At 41.1% G+C, this 21,053-nt stretch overlaps 1 protein-coding gene across 3 annotated transcripts in view; it reads right to left on the bottom strand.

Annotated features, from left to right (window-relative positions):
- The window catches only part of LOC109044143 (uncharacterized), a 71,688-nt gene that overhangs the window by 39,584 nt on the left and 11,051 nt on the right, over positions 1-21,053 (bottom strand). Inside the window, exon 2 of one of the 3 annotated variants that reach the window (XM_072304768.1) lies at positions 4,894-4,953. Coding sequence is in view for 2 of the 3 variants with exons in the window: in XM_019061698.2 (XP_018917243.2) it covers positions 16,839-17,822 (984 nt within the window). In the remaining variant the exon portion in view is untranslated. Of the gene's footprint in view, positions 1-4,893; positions 4,954-16,815; positions 18,329-21,053 lie in introns of those variants that run through there. The other 2 variants (XM_019061698.2, XM_019061699.2) reach the window with 2 other exon arrangements.

Below are 21,053 nucleotides of genomic sequence, written 5' to 3'. Positions count from 1 at the left end.
TCAGTGCCGCTCCCACGAGGGTCAGTATCAGTGCACAGCTCTGCGTGGCAACGAGGTCACCTCCCTCGAGGATTGCGTCTACAGCATCCCTTTGGAACAGCCCGACCACCCCCCGAACCATGATTATTGATGCGTGAATTCAAACCACCCGCTCATGAAAACTCAATGCTCTACGCGATTGCCTTGCATTCTAAATATACTAAAAAAAAGTGAATTAAACATCACAGGCACCTTATTGACACTAAAACTCTCGCTCTCACTGTCAACGCATCAACGCATTTATACTCCACAATGTATTCAAATCCACAATGGACCTCTAGACAAGGTTCGAATTCCAGCATTCTGACACATGTTTCGTATTTAAAATTCCACGTAGAACACGATGCGCGCGACAAAAATTACAGCAATTAACTCCTTACACAGATAAATAATGATTCTTGATGCGTGAATTCAAACCACCCGCTCATGAAAACTCAATGCTCCACGTCATTCACATCCCGCGCTAAACGTTATCATGACCGTCTCCGCGATATAAAAATCTGGCAACCTCAGTTTTGACGCTTTGGCTCAGCTATAGCAAATTGCTTGTAGTTTGAACAACACATGGTAGGAAATGAACATTGCTCGATTGAGAAGCTTGCTGAAACCGTTGTAGTGCGCGATTTGACTCACGTAGAGCTTTGAGTCTCTCGTGAGCGGGCAGTTCAAATTCCTCGTACCCAATGTGAAATAAAAACGTTAACATCTTCGTTAGGAGTTGGTTTCAGTAATTTTCGTCGTGCGAATTGTGTTTTACGTGAAATTCTGGTTACGAAACTTGTATCAGAATGCTTAAATTCGTACCTTGTCTAGTGGTCCATTGCAAAATGTAGTCCCTATCATCATACTCTACTACATCAAATGATAAGCGTAACGCATGATAACACCAAGCCTGCCGTGCTAAGGAAGAACGCCGTATAAACATTCGGGAGTTGCCAGATTTCCTTCAGTAAAATGGTTATTTGCGAGGAAAGTTATGAATATTTTTCCTTTAAATTTTCAGGAACTTTTGGTGTAATTGTGAACAGAATTATCTGAAAAAGTGGGAGGAATATATTCATGAGTTAACCAGGAAATTCGTGTTTTATCGAAGGAAATTTGGCAACGCCTGAAGGTTCATACGGCGTTTATCCTTAGCACTGCAGTACCGCTGGGCGCGTCAGCTGACCCTCCCTGCGCCTACTCCAACCGCTACCTCTTCTGCCGTGGTAACGGAGAGAGCGGTATGTGTCGAATTTTCGAAATCAAATTTCCTTCGAAATTCGTCTAATCTCTTTTAGATAAAATCACTGAAATAGTTAGCTAATGCAGCAAAATTCATTTTAATTGTATGAAAACGAGACATATGAGAAAGCCATAAGTGCGCAAAGAATGACGTAATTTCAGTCCATATCCATACATCCGTAAGTGACATAATTCCTCCAGAGAGCCAATAAAAATAGTGCTTTCAGCGCGCCCTCTTCTGCCAATTTCCAACCTGAAAATGCGTTTGTTTTGTGTTCAAAACGCAAGTACGAAAGCATGCAAAAGATGGCACTAAGGGCTGCCTTGCCTAACACTAGCCTAGCATGAAAATGGATAATACCATTTTTCCATAATTGAAATAAAATCGGTCGATTTTGAATCATCCAAACGATTTCTAGAAGTCTTTCGGATGATTAATGGAAATTTAACAAAAAACGGAGGCTTCTCTCAATAAAATTTTCCGCTCACACGCTTCTGAGCCATTGGCGGATCTAGCAAATTGGCAACACTGTCTTTTCTCCATTTAAACCTATGGAAATATATCAATCCTTGGAGGGGCCAGGTGCTTCGACAAGAATCGATTATTTAGCGTAATTTAAATGGAGGAAATCCGGTGTTGCCAAATTGCTAGATCCGCCTCTGTTCTGAGCCAGTTTTCTTAAAACCTCATTTTTGCACTTACTGCTCTCTTCACTATCACGGCAGCACTACATCACCCCTTTTACTCCACTCCCACTTTCCCTTCCGCTTTTTTTCCACTTTCTCCTCCGACCATATACGAGTTTCCGACCAGTTGAGGCCAGTTTTCTCGGCAACTTTGCGTAAAGCCCTGGATAGACGATCAAATTCCGAACCAATTCCGATGAAAGTAGACATATGTTGATGGTCACCATCTACCATCAAATTTTGACGGGCCGCACTATTTTGTTCAAAGTAAGATCAGAATGGAGTGCCAACATTCATAATTTCCTGCCTCAGGAAACATTTCTGCCAAGTTTTCATTTTAAAAGTAAGCAAATTAATGAGTTTAAGATTGATGACTCCCGACACTTTGATGCTACTTTGATCGGAATTGGTTCGGGAATTTGATCGTCTATCCAGGGCTTCACATGTTTGTGTGTTTTGTATGGGTTAGCGGGGTTTTTTGCGTTCTGTTACTTCTAATCTGTCTCATTTACCCACATGAGTACATTGATTTTTTAAGTGATTCCTGAGGTACACTTCATAAAAAGACTTTCTTTTCTTATGGTTAAGTATCATTATTGATGACTCCTTCGGTAATCCTGATCATATTATTCTTCGTAAATCACTATTATTAACTATTTGTATTATTCTTTCTTGTTGTAAAGTATTACTATTATTGACTTCCTTTAAAATTTTAAGCAAATATTATTCATTGTTTTATATTTCATCTCCTTTCACAGTTAGAAAAATCGCTATTGACTATCGATAGGATATAGTCTCTAGATGAGCCAACTCTGTTTCGATTAACCTACAAGGGTTCCGGGGAACGGACCTTGCACCCTCGGGGGGTTGGGCCGCACAGCGGCCAAGGAGCGTGGCCTCCTGGTTGCATATGAATCCGCCAATACACAGATTTTTGTCAAGAATCTATCCGAACTACACTGTTAAAAACCTGAAGAGAAAAACCTGATGAAATTTGGTGCCGGAGTCTACATAGACCCAAAAGCCCCGAGTGATGTGAATGCGAAGTGAAATTAGCACCATAAAAGCGTATGACTCTCCGCAAAAAGAGTAAATTCCGCTCCGTGATAGTGCATTCATGTCGGAATGAATATTAGGATGGATCTTCGATGAGATTTCTTTCAACACAATGGACCACTAGACAAGGTACGAATTTAAGCATTCTGATACAAGTTTCGTAACCAGAATTTCACGTAAAACACAATTCGCACGACGAAAATTACTGGAACCAACTCCTAACGAAGATGTTAACGTTTTTATTTCACATTGGTTACGAGGGATTTGAACTGCCCGCTCACAAGAAACTCGAAGCTCTACGTGAGTCAAATCGCGCAATACAACGGTTTCAGCAAGCTTCTCAATTGAGCAATGTTCATTTCTTACCATGTGTTGTTCAAACTACAAGCAATTTGCTATAGCTGAGCCAAAGCGTCAAAACTGAGGTTGCCAGATTTTTATATCGCAGAGACTGTCATGATAATGTTCAGCCCGCGATGTGAATCACGTAGATCATTGAGTTTTCATGAGCGGGTGGTTTGAATTCACGCATCAAGAATCATTATTTATCTTTGTAAGGAGTTAATTGCTGTAATTTTTGTCGCGCGCATCGTGTTCTCCGTGAAATTTTAAATACGAAACATGTATCAGAATGCTGGAATTCGAACCTTGTCTAGAGGTCCATTGTGGATTTGAATATTATAGAGTAAAAGTAGACAGCAGAGATGGAAGGATGATCCACTACCTAGATGTTCGCAGCAGTGGCGAAGCGTCAATGATCGATTTTCAATATTTCCCCATTTGCAGGGATGGGAAATAATCGATTACTAAGGTGTTCGGCGCGAACACCTCATTTACCGATCCTTTTCTATAGATTTAAATGCCAGATCAATCGATATATTGCAAAGCACGCCACGTTATTGGTTTGCAGAGCTGTAAGCAGGCCTGCCACAAGGGGGGGGGGGGGATACTGGGTCCCTGGTACCGGGGCCCAGGCCAAGGAGGGGGCCCGTGTTACCCGTGAAAAACCACTACGAATTCACATGCAACCCTTGTTTCGTGAGAAAAAGTGAAAAATTTACCCCAAAAATTTCGCAAAAGGTGAATAGATTTTCAGAAACACGCTGGGGCACTGTAGAATTCTTCTTCAATTTTCAAAGAAGTATAGTTCTTGGAAAATTTCTATCTATTTTCAAGATTTTCAGTACAGAGGGATATTTTTAGTAACTGCGTTTCTTCTTCCGTCGCGTCAGATACTAAGGGTCTACAGTCTGGGCATCCTCGACTTCAATGGCTCATGGCTTAACTCCCTTGCCATAGACAAACGAAGGGGAAATCCAGGGGGGCCTGGCCCTCATAGAACTGAAAATAGTATCATATGCCCCCCCCCCCCAAAAAAAAAATAAACAATTTCCAGATGTTTTGAATGCAACAATTTGCAAGTATTTTGTGCTGAAAGTAGAAAAAAAAACATATTTATTCCGCAGAAATTGATGGAAAAATTCTTTATGGAAGCTTCAAAATGCATCCGATTAGTCGTTGGAATTCTAAAATTTCTCGGGGGATGCCCCTCGGACCCCCCCCCCCTCCGCCCGGACCTTAAAACTGGTACCAGGGCCCGAGATGGGATGTGGCGGGCCTGGCTGTAAGGTGCGTATAGAGTAATGTAATCATGTAAATATGAGCAAGTAAATTCATTGGCGGATCCAGAAAATTAGCAACATCGTCTTTTCTCCATTCAAACCGAGGGAGATGTATCGATTCTTGGAGGGACCAGGTGCTCTGACAAGAATCGATTATTTGGCATAGGTTTAAATGGAGGAAATCCGATGTTGCCAAATTGTTGGATCCGCCTCTGAGTAAATTCTGCAATATGCAGAAAAGAAGACTACTGGACTGGATACTCACGAGGTATGAGGTGAAAGTTTGAGGCAAAATGAGACAAGAGGGCACTAAAGAGGGTCCATCCTGGAACAAAGAAAAATGTTGGTACATCAAATTACAATGTGCAAAAAAGCAAAAAAAAATTATCATCAATAAAATTTTACAAGTACAGTTAAACGCAGAAGTATCGAGCTAGTGGGAGAGAGCTCATTTTCATCGAATAACATCATCACTGAATAGAATTTTGTCAAGAAGGACACTTAAGAAAGTAAAATTTTCGGTGTTATTTTGTAAGTAGTGGAAGCAATTTCAGAATTTTACATCATTGTTTAAAATAATATAACGAACTTTGCTTCAGCGCGGTACATGACTCTCCAAAATGCTCTAAAAACGAACAAAAGTAGGTATCTGATTTTGACGAGAGATTCACAGTGCAAACTAGAAACTTTAATAGCAATGTGCATGGAGATGTTGCATGTGTGAGGAATTTGCAATTTGACTATTGGTTCTTCTGTAAAAGTTCGCGAGAAACACGATGGTCCAACTGATTTTCTCTGAAATCAATTCCCAAGCTCAAAAAAAGCTACCTAATTGAGGCCAAAATGGAGGGGATATCCCACGCTATCCTGAGAGTCCATCTCTACATCAAGACAAACTCTCCATAGAAAGATAGGGAGCAAATACATTGTCAGGGCTGCCACTTTATTTGGGGACTCTAAAACTGAAAACACGGCATCACTGCTAATGTATTTGCTCCCTATCTCATAGAGTACATAGAGTCGTAATGTAAATAGGAGAGCTGGCGCCATGTTCTGCTCGACGAATTCCGAGCCCGGTGTGCGCCGAGTTCGGGTCGCTTTTTCGATACATTTTCGATCCAGAATGGCGGTGTGGAATACGTGGTAATTCCTATCTCCTTTGTTGTTGTTGTTGTTGTCATCGGATGGCCGGGTACCCGTGTATCGCAAACAATCGATTATGTATCGAAAAAGTGACCCGGCGTCACACAGGAGTCTCGGAATTCGGGACATGGAAAATTCTTAAAAGTAATGCCAGCTCTCCCCTTACATTACGACTTATGTATCTGCTATTGCAGGACAGGAACTTTATTCTTTGCCCATTTTAAAGTATCGGGATATCGTATCCCTTCGCGGATAGCGTGGGACATTACCCTCCATTTTGGCTTCAACTTGAGAGCTTTTTTTGAGCTTGGAAGTTGATTTCAGAGAAAACCAGTGGCATAATAGTGTTTCTCGCGAACTTTTACAGAAGAATTAATTGTCAAATCGCAAATTCCTCACACATGCAACATCTCCATTGTGTTGGGCAAAAGGCCTGGGCCAGGGTCAGGGGCCACGATTGAAGCGATCATTTCAGAAAGATGCAGAGTCGGATTTTTGTTTTCAAGGTATACACCCACGAGGAAATTTCGAAATTGCAATCGGAAATCCTCAAAAAAAAACGATGACTTACAGCCTTTTATTTTGAAGAGTTGCCAGCACAACATTAATAAATCGACGGCGCGGCGCGGCGTAGGTAAGTCCGCAATCACGTATCTCATTTGCGGTGTCTAAAAATCTCCGACTATATTTTATTTAATCAAGGGGGAACAAGTTTACATCATTCCTTGAAGTCTTTGCAGAATTGGTCTCGCACAGAGAAGAAAAATCACGGCAGTTTAAAGAATTACCGTTGAGTAGTTTTACGTTTGGAAGTCTGCGACGTCGCAAACCGAGTTATGTGACCGCCGACTTACACCGTCGATATGATACCTATGCTTCATTTGTTAAACTTGGAGACAGAATTTCAGCAACTCGATCAAAGAAAAAAAGTTCTGAGTTTTCCGTTGTCTTCAATGACAAGAAATCGGCAGACTTAATTTTTTTCAAGCTTTGTTGTTCAATTTTTTTTTACGAAATAAACATCAATGATACATCGCCTTCATTTCCTCCAGTTTTAAACGAAATTCCGGAGCCTTGATCTCGTTTATTCCTGAAAATTAAAATCAAATTTTTACGGTGAAAAGATGTGGCGGAAATCCTGTAATTTCATGCCAAGAAAGTCTCATAATGATAGACCTTTACCGAGAACCTTTTCTTGTGTTGATTCTTCCACCTCCTGCGTAGATTTTCTTATCTCCGAAAGAAAATGTGTTTTTCAGAATAGGTAACTTTTTGAAACAAACGCTTCAATTACTGTAGAGTCTCCGAAGGAAAGAACTTATTTTTCTATTACTTGCACCGTTAAAAATTTCCGTGTTGGGTGTTCCTTTGCGTTACTTTTTTTTGTGACGGATTAACCCAAAGGACGTGGTTGCTCAACACAATTTTAAATCGACCCAAACCGTGGGTTTTCCTCCCAATACTCAGAGATTGTGACTTGTGAGTGGACTTATTTCTGCCGAGGGGAACTATGTGCAATATGACGTGAGCCCTGTTATGCATATATTCTTATGGGTCTCAGGGCTCATGTCTTAACGCACATAGTTCCGTTTGGTAGAAATATGTTCGAGTGGCTAGGATTGTCACTGGATTGCAATGGATTACCACCGATGCGATCCAGCAGGCCGATAATGGGAATTTTTTTTGTAATCTTTGTCTTGTGTGCTTTGATTTTGCTGCACTGTGCCGAGTCTGTTTACCTGGTAATCAGTCTCGGTCTCGCAATAAGAGCGTAGCGACGGCTCGTTTTTGTTTTTAATTTATTTTCCGGTTGAAAATGAAATTGTTATTATTTTGAAACGTTCCGGGTTTTGTGTATTCCTTTTTCTTTATTTGCAGCCTTTTCCCCAAATTAAGTTGTTCTTTTATTATGTGTTTTTTGGCTGATTAAGTTGTTTCTCAATGGGAATTGATTAACAAAGCTATATAGACAAAGAAGGGAAAAGGTATATGGTGGGATCTTATTGGTGTAAGCGGGTGGTTGCAATGGACAAAGGAGGTAAGTTATAGACTGATTAACGGCAACCCACGAGTGACCCGACAGTTAGTCCATCATTTTCCCTCTCAGTCTGTGAGAACCACCAGTTGCAACCAATGGGATCGCTCCATGCTGCCTATGTCTCCTTTGTCTATCGCTTCGTCTGTCAATTTCAATAATCAGTCCATAAGGTTTAATGCTGGCGCACAGTGGATCGAGTCAATCATAGAGGTCGGAAATGGAATTTTTGACAAAAACTGCAAATTTTGATGTTTATTTCGTCACATTTTAAATTTCGAGGAGTGCGTCTGCAAGAAGATTTCATGAGAAAGCCAATGGAACCATTTTTAAAATCCCAAAGTTTTGATGTAACGGAGCTATAAGCTTTTAAAGTTTCCAAATTTTGTCCGACCTCTCGAATTGACTCAATTCACTGTGTGGTGGCTGCCGCGTAAGTTGTAACGAGGTCGTAGATTTTCATCCCCAAGTGGCAGTGATCACGATAAATAGCGATTTTATCGGTTAATTATCGCGATTATATAGATGGCAATAAATCGAGATATTATCGCATTAAAAATTGCTATATATGGCGATTAAATCGCTACACATCGCAATTTTTGGTTCGATAAAATTGTGATCAATTTTTGTCGATAAAATCGAGATTGAATCGCCATGTATCGTGATTTATATTTCGAAAATATCGCGATAAATTGTCGGGCGATAAAAGGGCGATTTTACCGCGCGATAAGATCGAGGATAATCGCTTATGTTGATGATCCTGGCGATTTTATCGCCGATAAAATCGCAATATATAGCGATTTTTCCGTTGAGAAATGCTACTTGGGGATTCGTCCCTTCATCCCAAATATTTGGTTGATTTGACACAGCGAAATCTAACACTGAAAACTTAACCGACAGCTTGTTACTTGCTTCCATGAACACCAAATTTGGGTTACTTTTTCTAACTGTGTTTAGAATTGATCTTCCCCAAAAATTGAACTTTTTCACTTCATTAATGTAGTAAAACGGAAACATCGAACCATTCAGATAGCATAGCCCCCCACCTCCCTGTTTATATCGTTCTTCTAGGGTTCCCTCTACACTGGAAAAAAACACATTGGATCTAGAGTCCAGACTCTTAAAAACATCGACAAGAAAAAGGACTCTTGATTCAATCAGATTTAAGCTTAAATCAAGAACCAAGCCTCTTAATTTGAGCGGATTTCCTTTTGATTCAAGCTTAAATCTGATTGAATCAAGAGTCCTTTTTCTTGTCAATGTTTTCAAGAGTTACTCTAGATCCAATATGTTTTTTTTTTCCCAGTGTATTTAATGCTGTTGAGTGAGTCATTGAGATCAAGAAACTGCATCTGACGTCCTGAAGTGGTCTCCAAGATCTACACACGAGAGATCCTCCTCCGGATCAACTAATCTACTGATAGAAATCGATCAGCAGCCGTTTGAAATTGGGCGCATTTCTGCCAAACAGAACTATATGCTTCAAGACATGACGACGCTGTAAGTTGGCAATCACGTAACCAGATGTTTGGTTGAATCGACCGAAACCAATGGTTAAGCAGAATTATGCTCTTTACTTGTTTTTCACTGAAAACAAATTCTCGACGTTTTTACCAAGGTCCGTTGGTACCTTTACCAGCTCACTTTTTTTACCAATTATTGGTAATTTTACCAAGACAGACTGGTAAGCTTACCTAAAAACCGGTATTTTTACTGTTTTTTTCAGGTAAGAATACCACTTTTATTGGTAATCAATTCCCGGTAACTTTGCCATTTTATCTCGGTAATTCTACCACAGTCGATAAAAAATATTGGCGTTTTTCCCGGGGTCCAGTAAAATTACCGAGAAAGTCAATAATTTTACCAAGATTTCTCGGTAAAATTACCAATTCCATAAATGGTAATTTTACCAAGAAAAAACTGGGATCAAATAGAACCCTGAATTCTTGGTAATTTTACCATTTTCTTAGTAAATACACCGAGATTTTTTTTTCAGTGTTGGACTACGACTCTCCTTTGGTGCTGTGGTATCTTTATTTATTTTGCGAGGAAAGCTCTGCACTCTTAAAGGATGACTGTCATTCTTAATATGTTGGATCGCCTTCAATTTTTTGTGATACTGTGCAACACATCTGTTGTGAAATAGTTGCTTGAGTTGCCGTGGCCGGCTGGCCACGCATTGGCGCCTACAAACCTAAGGGAATACTTCAAGCATTGCGCAATGCGTGGAGTATCCACTTAGGTTTGTAGGCGCCAGTGCGTGCTTCGCGGCGGCAGCACGCCGCGCCACTCCGCTCTGTGTTAGGCGCTAATATTTAAACTCGCGGATTCAGCGTTTTACAACACATGACTGTTTCAGTGATTACATCTAAAAGAGTTGAGACGAATTTTAAAGGAAACTTGAGATCGAAAATTTGACACTTCGACGGTGTAAGTCGGCAATCACATAACTCGGTTAGCGACGTCGCAGACTTCCTGTCATACTTCATTTTTTAAACGGAAAACTACTCAACGGCAATTCTTTAAAACTTCCGTGATTTTTCTTTTCTGTACGACGAAAATTCTGCAAAAACTTCAAGGAATGATGTCAATTTGTTCTCCTTTAAAAAAATAACATAGAGGCGGAGATTTCCAGACACCGCAAACGAGTTATGTGATTGCCGCCTTACACCGTCGATGAGCCCTGAGCATCCATAAGGACATATGCATAACAAGGCTCATGTCGTAATGCACGTAGTTCCGTTTGGCAGAAGTACGTCCAATTACAGCTCAGTGAAGTTTGCCCACAGAGCAGTTGGGAACAAAAGGGGTTGGGTTTTCTGCCTGTTTTTCTAAAAGCTTCGGTATCTTGCTGCACTAACCACAGGAGCAAAGAATGTGTAAGTATCTGTGTCGTTATGAGAACCCAGGCATTAGTGCTGGACCTAGCTCAAAATAATTAAAATAATGAAACGTATTGAGCTCAGTGGTTGGTGTCTCTATAAATTAACCAAATCAAGGCCACGGCGGTACATAGATTGCTTCACACTTTTCGAATCACCGCATTTATAGTACCAAAATAAGAAGGATTTCTGCGAGTAACTTTCGAGTTAAGATAGACAATTGATGCTGCAGAGTCTCTAGAACGTTTGGACTGGGCCCCAAAATACGAATACAGTAGGGTGAAGAAGTACAAAATGAGGAAAACAAGGCTACACAAATTAAAATGGCTGATTTGCCAGGCACGTATGTAATTAATTTCGAACGTTTCAAGCAATGACAGGTGCATTATCAGCTGGAAAAAAAATCAGTGTAAATTAATAAAGAAAATAATAAAATATTGAGTGGCAACCTGATCCCAGTTCAGTGGCGTGGCGTGAATAATCGATTATCGATATCTCGCCATTTGAAGCTATGGTAAAGAATCGATTACTAAGGTGTTCGCTGCGAACACCCTGATAATCGATCTTTTTCCATAGGTTTAAATGACATAACAATCGATATATCGCAATTCAGACCACGCCACTGTCCCAGTTGTTATCACGCGATCACTTCTCCACTCCACACGCAATGACTCTACGGTCACGTGATAACGACTAGAAACCTTTTAGTGCCTTTTGAGCGTTTAAATATTTTTAACCTTGTTTCACCCGTTTTTATTTTTTCATCCCATTGAAACTGGCTATTATAAAGCCTATTGCAAAGGCGGTTTTTTGCCGTAGAAATTGTTTTCTTAGTTTTGGTCCTATTTTTATGAAGAAAAGTTTTTTTCCCAGGCCACCCAATTCCCATTAGAGGCTAGAAATAGTTGCAAAATCATCGCAACACCTCATGGCGCTTACTAAATTTTCAATTTACACTCTTCAAATTGTGAAAAAAGCTTCTTTGACGCAATTTTTATTTTTTTTTATTTTTTTTTTTACCTCAATAAGAGGGGAAGTCTAGAACCATAGACATACCGATGAGAGTTACATTATACCCTAGAGAGTATAAAAAAAAAAAAAAAAAAACCATCTGACTCGTATTGGTGGCGAGGCGTGAATGATCGATTATTATCGATATTTTCCCATTTAAAGTTGGTAAAGAATCGATTGTTAAGGTGTTTGTTACGAACACCCTGCCTATCGATCCTTTTCACAGGTTTAAATGGCAGGTCAATCGATATATCAAAGAACCGACGCTTGCGCACTTCCGAGCTTCGCGATTTCTCCCCCGTTCCCACCTCATTATTTTTTTCTTTGGTAAAAAAAGAAAAAAATGAGAGAAAAAGCATCATTAGGATACTTACAGCGTTTATTTCAACAATAGCAGTAAAAATTACAAATATGTACAGGATTATTTACACAGCTATGGAAATTAATTGATTAACGTGATGTAAACGCAAACTTACGACAGTCACTAAATCAATTTTTAAACTCGGACTATGTACATTTAAAAAGTAAGATTCCGTAGAAATCAACGTCTCCGTCAAATACGGGCGAAGCATACCTGAGTGGATTACGGGAAGGTAACAAAGTTATGATGAACCGAAAGAAAAACATACAAACTCTTTTCGATGTTATCTTTACAAAGTGGGTTGCATTTTGCAAAAAGGAACCAGGGGCATTGCAATGTTGCTACGATTGTGTAACTCTTTTGTCTTAGAAAGGAACAACATAATTATCCATTAATAGTTTCCATTCCACTCGCTAAAAACTGTAAATTTAAGACCAAAAATACCATGTAAATTTCATACTGTTCACGATTTTAGTAATTTTATTTCAAATGATGAAGTTGCACAATCTTAGCATCATTGCAATGCTAGTGGTTCCTTTTTGCAAAATGCACTCCAAGTGATCATACAATACCTAGAGCTCGTTAGACTGAAAGAGATTCACAGCGATAGAGCATAGAGCAAACGCATTAGAAGGAAGTGAAAGGACAGGACAAAAACTAGAGTGGTTTTTCATCTAACTTTTTGTCTCAGAGCTGGAATTGAATCGTGGAAAAATTAGTTGTTTTTTTTCATTGGTTCACGCGAAGCGAGGGAGAGAGCCCTAAAGAAAAACAGCTGCGCGACACTACGCAGAACTGCCGTCAGCCAACCTTCCAACTGTTGGACCAGTGGCGTGGCGTGCTTTACAATATATCAATGGACCATTAGACAAGGTACGAATTTAAGCAATCTGATGCATGTTTCTTATCAGAATTTCACGTAGAACACGATTCGCGCAACGAAAATTACTGAAACTAACTCCTAACGGAGATATTAACATTTTTATTTCACATTGGTTACGAGGAATTTGAACTGCCCGCTCACAAGAAACTCAAAGCTCTACGTGAGTCAAATCGCCCACTACAACGGTCTCAGCGAGCTTCTCAATCGAGCAATGTTCATTTCCCACCATTTGTTTTTCAAACTATACGTAATGTGCTATAGCTGAGCCAAAGTGTCAAGATTGAGGTTGCCAGATTTTTTTTTATCACAGAGACGTTCATGATAGCGTTTAGCGCGCGATGTGAATCACGTAGAGTATTGAGTTTTCATGAGCGGGTGGTTCCAATTCACGCACCAAGAATCATTAAAAATCTTCGGAAGGAGTTGATTTCGGTAATTTTCGTTGTGCATATCGTGTTTTACGTGAAATTTTGGTCAAGAAACATGTATTAGAATGCTAAAATTCGTACCCTGTCTAGTGGTCCATTGATCGGCCACTTAATCCTATGGAAAAGTATCGATAAACAGGGGAACACCTTAATAATCGATTATTTACCACAGCTTCAAATGGGGAAATATCGATGGATCGCAAAGCACGCCACGCCACTGTGTCAGACAACCATTTGGACGTATATTACGCTAAAAGGAACTATGTTACAGTAACACGTAAACCTTATGCACATTGTTTCTTTCAGCACAAATACGTTCATTTACACTTGGCGTTCTCAAGAAAGGCACGGGTTGTCACTCAGAAAATATACCTTCTTTAAAGTATTCTCATTCTGGTGATTCGACGGTTGCCATTACATTTTTTGTGTCTGAGCGACGTGCGATATATCGCATCAACTTGTTCCATAATTTCAGCTGCTTGTCATGTTTTTCGAATTTTGAGATCGCACTTCTGTTGTCATGAGACTTTAGAATTCATGTACCAAATTTGACAAATAAATACAACGTAATAAAGGAGGGTTTTTTTAGAGGAAAAATATCGCATTCGAGTGCAGATTCGATATCAGTATCGAATGTGATATTATTCCTCTAAAATACCCTGCCTACGTTGAGTTTCTTTGTCAAATTTGGTACATGAATCCTTTAGTCTCATGACAACAGGGGTGCGATCTCAGAATTCGAAAAAAATGACGAGTGGCTGAAATTATGGAACGAATTGATGCGATATATCGCACGTCGCTCTGACACAAAAAATGGCAATCGTCGAATCACCTTAATGTATTAGACAAGAAAAGAAAAACATCTAAAAATGTGGCCCGATCTGTAAGTAAGAGGATGACAGATTAATGCTGGGTTCACTCTCATTGGCCAAAAAGTTCCAAAAATAATCATTAGATTCAAAAATTCGAACTCTAATGAGTATTAAACTTGAAAACCATTTCAGATGATTCGAGTATGGTTTCTCTCAAAATCAGACCGTTTTAAAGGGAGACTATTCTAAGAAAAGGTAAAACATCAGGCTGTACTGGAAGAAAATATCACCTGCGTGACGCAAGCTTACAACACCTACAAGTAAATACCATCTTTGCAATTCTTGCGAGAGACAGGGGAAGAAAAACATATATGCTCAGCTTCAAAAAAACAACCGACCCTGATAACATTGACAAAGAAAATGACGATGGCTTGATTTGAAAAATGACGACTGGTGTGTGACACATATCATCCCCTTCATACTTTTTTACAGTGTTGCAATTTCATGCACATGCAAATGCGTGGCGAAGTATAGGTGTGTGCGAGGATGATGATGCTCGCAAAAGTGTGCGAGGATGAAAGCCTCCTTAATTTCGCCCCGATTTAATTGAACCGCATTCAGCAGAAAAGAACCAAGCCACACATGCTATTGCCAAATTTAACTGGCAATTTCATTTTTTAAAGGAGAACGTGTAGGCGGAATCCGTTGAAAATTTTAAACAATTCGCTTCGTACGATGCAGAAAACTCACTGAAATTCACACAAAAATCCGCACAATCGTTTTCATGTAAAACGTTAAATTGCCAGTTTAAATTTGGCTGGTTAATGATGTGGCTTGGTTCCTTTCTGCATGACGCGGTCCAATTATTAATGTCATGATGAATGGGTCACTTGCGCTGGTCACAGAATCGTGTTTTGATGTATGATTCTTGTGGATCAGCTAAAATTAATAAGATCTATCCAAACAGCAACTTTCTGCGTTCAATATTAACCGAGATATCGCCCATTTGGAAAGTCATGTTTTTGACGTCACCACCGTAGTGACACCCTTTGATTCTTTAACCTTGCTTTCATTTGTCAGGAAGACACACAATTTCTCTAGTTATACTCAACGTGAAAAATGCGTGCGCTATTTGTTCAACGTGAACCTCGAATGAAAGCAAGGTGGAAGAAACCAAGGGTGTGACTAGCGCGGTGGATGACGTCAAAACTTCGACTTTCCAACGGGTGATATCTCGGTTCATATTTAACGTTGAGAGTTGCCGTTTAGAAAGATCTTATTATTATTAAGAAGTCTACAAGAACCAAGCCAGGGTTACCACATAATTTAGAAAATGAAATTCTCTGACATTTCCCTGACTTCCGTCACATTTTGGTAAAATTCTCTGACAATTGAGGAAATGCCAGATGCTTAAAAAGGCATGATTTGAAATAATTTTCAGGCAAGTTTTGTCGTTCGAAACACCAAACCCATTCTAGAAAGGAAATAAAAGTGACTTGAAAATTTTTCCCTGACATTTTTGTCATTTTCCCTGACAGTTCCAGAATTCCAAACTTTGAAAATTCCCTGACATTTTCCAGCTTTCCCTGACCGTGGCAACCCTGCGAGCAGCAAACACGATTCTGTGACCAGCGCAACTGACTCATTCTGCCGTGCTAATGAAAAACGCCGTATGAACATCTGAGGGTCGCCAGTTTCTCCTCTTCAAATGTTAATTTTTTACACGAATAATGAATATTTCTATCTGAACTTTTCTGATAATTTAGATCACATCGCGAGGAGAACTTTCTGAAAAATCCGGAGGAAAATTTTCATGAGTTTTCCTGAAAATTCCTATTTTATCAAAAGAAATTTGGCATCGCACGGAGGCTCATACGGCGTTCTTCCTGAGCACGGCAGCGATGTCGATTATCAAAGACTCCTATCAATAACTAACTAATCGAACGCTTCGCTTCCAGATTTTCTCCGACTGCGCCAGTTAGAGTCCCTTTATTTACTGAGAGTCAAGACAATGCGAATCCATTTCTGATTGGTTAACCGGATTTTAGGCCTTCACAGTGTCACAAACGGGAATAAAGATTACATTTTCACTAATTGCAAAGATTATAATCTGGAATGGACCGAGGAATTTCGGGTTCGACAAGGAACAAACGGAATGAGAGAAGGAACGGAGAAAGGAATTTAAGAATGAGCCGATCAAAGATTACGAAAAACGTTCAATTTGTGTAATCTTTATTCCCGTTTGTGACTCCATGAGGGGTGTTGTCTTGACTCTCAGTATAAATAGAGTCCCTTTATACTGAGAGTCAAGACAATTCGGCTCGTGGATGTCACCAACGGGAATAAAGATTACACAAATTGAACGTTTTTCGTAATCTTTGATCGGCTCATTCTTAAATTCCTCTCTCCGTTCCTTCTCTCATTCCGTTTGTTCCTTGTCGAACCCGAATTTCCTCGGTCCATTCCAGATTATAATCTTTGCAATTGGTGAAAATGTAATCTTTATTCCCGTTTGTGACACTGTGAAGGCCTAAAATCCGGTTAACCAATCAGAAATGGATTCACATTGTCTTGACTCTCAGTATAAAGGGACTCTATCGCTCCAAGTTTTCACCGAAAGTGGACTGGTTCTCCCGGGGGCGGGCGCAGTGCTGCCTACTTCTCCGACGTCCGGGCTCCGTGCTCCAGCTCGAGGAGCGCCTTCTTGAGCGCGAGGCCTTCCGCGGCGGCGCCCATGTACCCGGTGAGCTTCCCGCTCTTGCCGATGACCCGGTGGCAGGGCACGATGACGGCGATGGGGTTGGCCTTGTTCGCCTGGGCCACCGCCCGCACGGCCCGCGGCGACTCCACCCGCTCGGCCAGCTCCTGGTACGAGCACGTCCGCCCGTACGGCATCGTCCGCAGGGCCCTCCAGACCCGCCGTTGGAACTCGGTGCCTCGAGCCACGTGCAGCGGCACTTCGAACACGCGCCGCTCTCCCGCGAAGTACTCGCTCAGCTCCCGCTTTGCTTCCGTCAGGAACTTCTCCTCTTCGCGCTTTGCTTCCATCCGGAACTTCTCCTCTTCGCGCTTTGCTTCCATCCGGAACTTCTCCTCTTCGCGCTTTGCTTCCATCCGGAACTTCTCCTCTTCGCGCTTTGCTTCCATCCGGAACTTCTCCTCTTCGCGCTTTGCTTCCATCCGGAACTTCTCCTCTTCGCGCTTTGCTTCCATCCGGAACTTCTCCTCTTCGCGCTTTGCTTCCATCCGGAACTTCTCCTCTTCGCGCTTTGCTTCCATCCGGAACGTCTCCTCTTCGCGCTTTGCTTCCATCCGGAACTTCTCCTCTTCGCGCTTTGCTTCCATCCGGAACTTCTCCTCTTCGCGCTTTGCTTCCATCCGGAACTTCTCCTCTTCGCGCTTTGCTTCCATCCGGAACTTCTCCTCTTCGCCCTTTGCTTCCATCAGGAGCTTCTCCTCTTCTCGCTTTGCCTCCACCAAGAACTTGTTCTCTTCGCGCTTCGGTTCTCCGTCTTCACGTTTCCCGTTGTGCCCGCTCCTCTTCGAAGATTGCTGGAAAACCAGCCGCGTCAGGCCCTTGTCGTCTGCCTCCAGTAGGATCGGACCCAAAGGTGAGTGGTAGATGCTTTTGGCAGGCATAGCTCGATTGTGGAGTCGGGGGAAGCTAAAGTTGATGCAGCGTAAATGTAGGGATTTCCAGATTAATTTTGGAAGAAAGAATTACTCAATTGAAGTAGGTACAGACGGTAAAACGATGAATTTTAATACTGGCGATGTTTGTATTTGATGTGAATGAATTAAAGCAATGGGAGGATAGCAGATTTACTAGAGACGGGGCGATGTTTCCTTACCAAAAAGAGAGGAATAACTCTGTTGCTTCGGTGGTCGGGGAAATCAAATCGAGCATTTCACTTTTTCAAAAGCTTAGATGTAACGAAACAAACTTCCAGAGAGAAGGACACAAGTCAATGACGTCTAAGGTGCGAGCATGAGCAGAAACTTAGACAAAATTTTTTCAGCTCCTCCTAACTCTAGGTGGCGTTTACAATACACCTTCTAATTGACACTTGATTAGCTAGATGATTTCAGCGGAAAGCTCGGAGACTGCGGTAGTGCGCTTTGACGGTTTCTCATTCATCGACTATCTGGAACAAAGTCAAGAAAAGTCGGAGTTGTGAGAAAGGTAAAATAAGTCGACTACGCAAAACGCAAAATACCGAGAGATAATTTCGAGTAATCAGTCACATTCCATTCAAGATTCGTCACGCTTTCCTCACACTTTAGTATTGATACCTCGTCACCTTCCGGCTTAAGTATCGCAAGCGCCATGCGACTTTCGAAATTTCCGCCGCCATTTTATTTTTTTACGGAAAAATTCTTGGTTTAATCTGTTTGAGATTTCACTGCATTTTACCGGTACTAAGAAAATTCGGTGAAATTTTTGGCCAGCGTCGTTGAACAATTTCTCCGTAAGAAAATAAAATGGCGGCGGAAATTTTGAAATGAAATGGCGCTTGTGATACTTTGATCGGAAGGTGACGTGCTGAGCAGAGGACAATGGGATCGGTAATAAGGCCTTGAAGCAACTATTCGTGCTCTATGGACATCCGTGTTGCATGCTAACAATTGAAGGCGCTTCGGTCTTTCTAGCCCATGAGGCAGGGCTACGCTGCTGTCACGACTCGGTGTTGCGGAGGGATACGATATCCCGATATTTAAAAATGGTGCAAAAATATAGTTTCCTGTCCTTTGTCCTTAATTTTCACCGCAAAATATCATCTTGTCACGTTTCCGTACCGGCACGCCACACGCTGCTCTTTGCACTCTTTCATGAGCGCCTTCCATTTCTTCATATACCACACGCGTGTCCATGGAGTGCGACAACGTCATTGAATGCGCTGCCTATGTTGACTGAGGTACTAGCATGAGTAGCACCACCCTATCTTATTTTCCCCGCGTTGGGATTAAAAAATTAAATTCAAAAATGATCATATTTAGTAGATCTTCGGTAAAAAAAAAAAAAAAAAAAAAAAAAAAAAAAAAAAAAAAAAAAAAAAAAAAAAAAAAAAAAAAAAATACGAACTCCAATGGAGATGTTGCATGTGTGAGGAATTTGCGATTTGACTGTTGATTCTTACGTAAAAGTTCGCGAGAAACACGAAGGTTCCAATGGTTTTCTCTGAAATCAACTCCCAAGCTCAAAATAAGTTCTCAAGTTGAGGCCAAAATGGCCGGGGATATCCCACGCTATCCTGAGAGTCCACATCTACATCAAAACAAAATCTCCGTGCAAAGATAGGGAGCAAATGCATTGACAGGGTTGCCGTGTTTTCAGTTTTGGAGTCCCCAAATAAAGTGGCAGCCCTGTCAATGTATTTGCTCCCTATCTTTGCATGGAGATGGAGAGTTTGTCTCGATGTAGAGATGGACTCTCAGGATAGCGTGGGATATCCCCTCCATTTTGGCCTCGACTTGAGAGCTTTTTTTGAGCTTGGGAGTTGATTTCAGAGAAAACCAGTGGCACCATCGTGTTTCTCGCGAACTTTTACGTCAGTATCGACAGTCAACTCGCAAATTCCTCACCCATGCAACATCTCCATTCAAAGGTGCAGAACGTTCTTCGGCCTAGGCTACAGGGTTGCCACAGACTCAGAAAATGAAAATCGATTCATTGATATCCCTGACAAATGAAGATGTAACGGATGGTTAAGAAGGCACAATTGAAAAGAGTTTTCAGGCAACATTTTTTGTTCAAAACCTCAAACCCATTCGAGACCGCAAATGCAGGCGATTTAACAAATTTGCCCTGACAATTACCCGTTTTCCCGGATTTTCGTTGATGTCAAACTTTGCTCTCATTGTTAAAAAAATTTTTTTAGAATTTTCCTGTTTTTCATCGTTATTTAAAATGGCTTAAAAAAGCGACTCATCTTACGCCAGATTTTAATTTTTTTGACAATAAATGGACGTGGGTGGTCAAAACCTTCCTTAAAAAACTTTTTCCGATTCAAAGGCCCCCCTAAAAGCCGGTGTTGCCATACTTTATTGCCTGAATTCACGGAAAACCTAGTATTTCAGAATTCGGAGGCTGTTCCTCGTCAAGAACATTCCGCAAGTTCAGAAACCTTTATTTTTCACACGCAGTGGCCACATTAGTAGGGATTTTATGCATTTTTTATCTATCTATGTATTTATCTCCCGCTGTGGCTCAGCGTTGCCACATGTTATTCGGGAAAATCGAGAACAATTCGCGTTTAGGTGGTTTTGCGCCATTTTTTTCGGATCATGCCAGTGGTAGACCCCGAGATAGATCGAAAATGACCAAACCATTATGCATTCCGTAAAATCTAGACCTTCATTGACCAAAAAATCGCGGAGTTGAGGAATTTCAGGGTGGGCCCAAAAAAGGCCCTTAACGATACCCCTCCTTTCAATCTAAGTTAATTTATTTGATTATTTGCCTAGGCATTTGACAAAATGCCTGATTTTACTATTTGCCTGAGACATATACTTTGTGACCCTGACGATGAAGCGCTCGCCCTTCGAAAAACCTCGATCAAAGTTTATGTAAGTGTTTTTTTTCATAAAATTGTAATATTATCTCTAGCACTTGGCTACACCCTACATGCCAATATATTCAGTGCTACAGTGGGCGCCGCTTATTAGAAACGTGGTTAATAGAATCGGCCGCATAATGGAATCATTTCTCGCGGAACGGACCGGCAACATCCAATTCCATACGAAATCCGCCGCGTATTGTGTTCGCCGGCCGCATATTGTGATCGGGAATCCGGAGCCTTATCAGCACTTACCTGGTGTGAGAGCTTATTTTTGTTGACAGACACACCTAATCAGTGCCTTCCGCGCGGT

Source organism: Bemisia tabaci, chromosome 9, assembly GCF_918797505.1.
Source record: "Bemisia tabaci chromosome 9, PGI_BMITA_v3".
NCBI classification, from domain to species: domain Eukaryota; kingdom Metazoa; phylum Arthropoda; class Insecta; order Hemiptera; family Aleyrodidae; genus Bemisia; species Bemisia tabaci.
This window is presented reverse-complemented; position numbering and strand designations above follow the sequence as displayed.